This window comes from Anopheles cruzii, unplaced genomic scaffold (assembly GCF_943734635.1).
Source record: "Anopheles cruzii unplaced genomic scaffold, idAnoCruzAS_RS32_06 scaffold01262_ctg1, whole genome shotgun sequence".
NCBI classification, from domain to species: Eukaryota; Metazoa; Arthropoda; class Insecta; order Diptera; family Culicidae; genus Anopheles; species Anopheles cruzii.
The window spans coordinates 4846-5964 of NW_026454847.1; the positions used below are offsets into that span (position 1 = coordinate 4846).

At 50.7% G+C, this 1119-nt stretch overlaps 1 protein-coding gene across 1 annotated transcript; it reads right to left on the reverse strand.

Moving 5' to 3' along the window:
- Positions 1 to 376: 376 nt before the first annotated feature.
- On the reverse strand, positions 377 to 1038 carry LOC128276461 (histone PARylation factor 1-like). Its single transcript, XM_053014920.1, has 3 exons — positions 689 to 1038; positions 456 to 626; positions 377 to 383 (listed from the first exon to the last, which is right to left on the reverse strand). Exons 1-3 carry the CDS (start codon positions 1036 to 1038, stop codon positions 377 to 379), a joined length of 528 nt encoding a protein of 175 aa, XP_052870880.1.
- Positions 1039 to 1119: the final 81 nt, after the last annotated feature.

Genomic DNA, 1119 nt, shown 5'->3' on the forward strand with positions numbered 1-1119 from the left:
AATTGGGACTACAAGGAGAAACTGGAAACGATGGTATGTTCAGCTCAATGATGATGTTTCTTTCGATTGCTTTGAATTTGCTTTCCGCTGTAGACTAAAACTATGAGACACCGATTTTATCGAAGATTAAAAAAGGTGGACATAGAAGAAGGTCGACACGACATAGTTTAGCCTTAGCCCCATTGCGATACCGGCCGATCTGTTCCGGGGCGACGGTCAGAAACGATCGCAAACACTCGCCACCGGCCTGCATTACCGAGTGGTCCTCCGACCGCATGATACAGTGGACGATCGCGGGAAACGCGTTTTAGATCATCGCCTCATTGAGCGGTCCCTGCGAGTACTTGACGAGCGTTTGCAGAAAAATGTTTCAAGATTACAGGCTAGCGGGTGAGACCCACGGGGAAATCAGATAGGAACTAGTTAATCGCGATAACATCATCAGTGCCACTAACCCGGCCTTGTGAAACGTTTTGCACACGACCAGTTTGTCGCGAGCCTTTATTTTGTCGCCACCCTGCAACGGAATGCCTTTCGCGGTCGTCCACTCTACGATGCGCTTTTTTAGGTTATCGATTGGCGCTTTATTGAACGGAGTAACGGTGGCATTTTCGTTCATGAAATGGCTGAAAGAGAAAATGTTCGTTAACCACACGGTCAGGTACGCTTTCTAGAATGCGGCTCTTACATGACGGCATCGAACACGTTCTGGCCAATGATTTTAAACCCGCATCCCATGCCGACGTCGTTACACGCCACCAGTCCATCGGTGTTGTCGGGCTCATCACGCCAGTAGCCGTAGTGCAGGCCGCTACCCTTCTTCACCAGAACCGTCTGGAACTCGGGAGGATCGAAGTAGAATCGCCAATGGCGCAGATAATCGCCCGGTTCGTGAATCTTCACATCTTTGAACTTTCCCGCCAACACATCAAACGGGCCCACCAGACGAAGGCCAATCTTGTCGAAAACATCCTCCGGCTTGCCGTTGCCCTGTCCGGCCACACAAAACTCCCACAGCGCGTCGAAGCACGCCGGCATCACGACTAGAAACTTGTGCCTGATAAACCAACTTGCTCCATCTCGTGACGGTTTTTCAGCTGATAGCAATTGCGTGCGAGA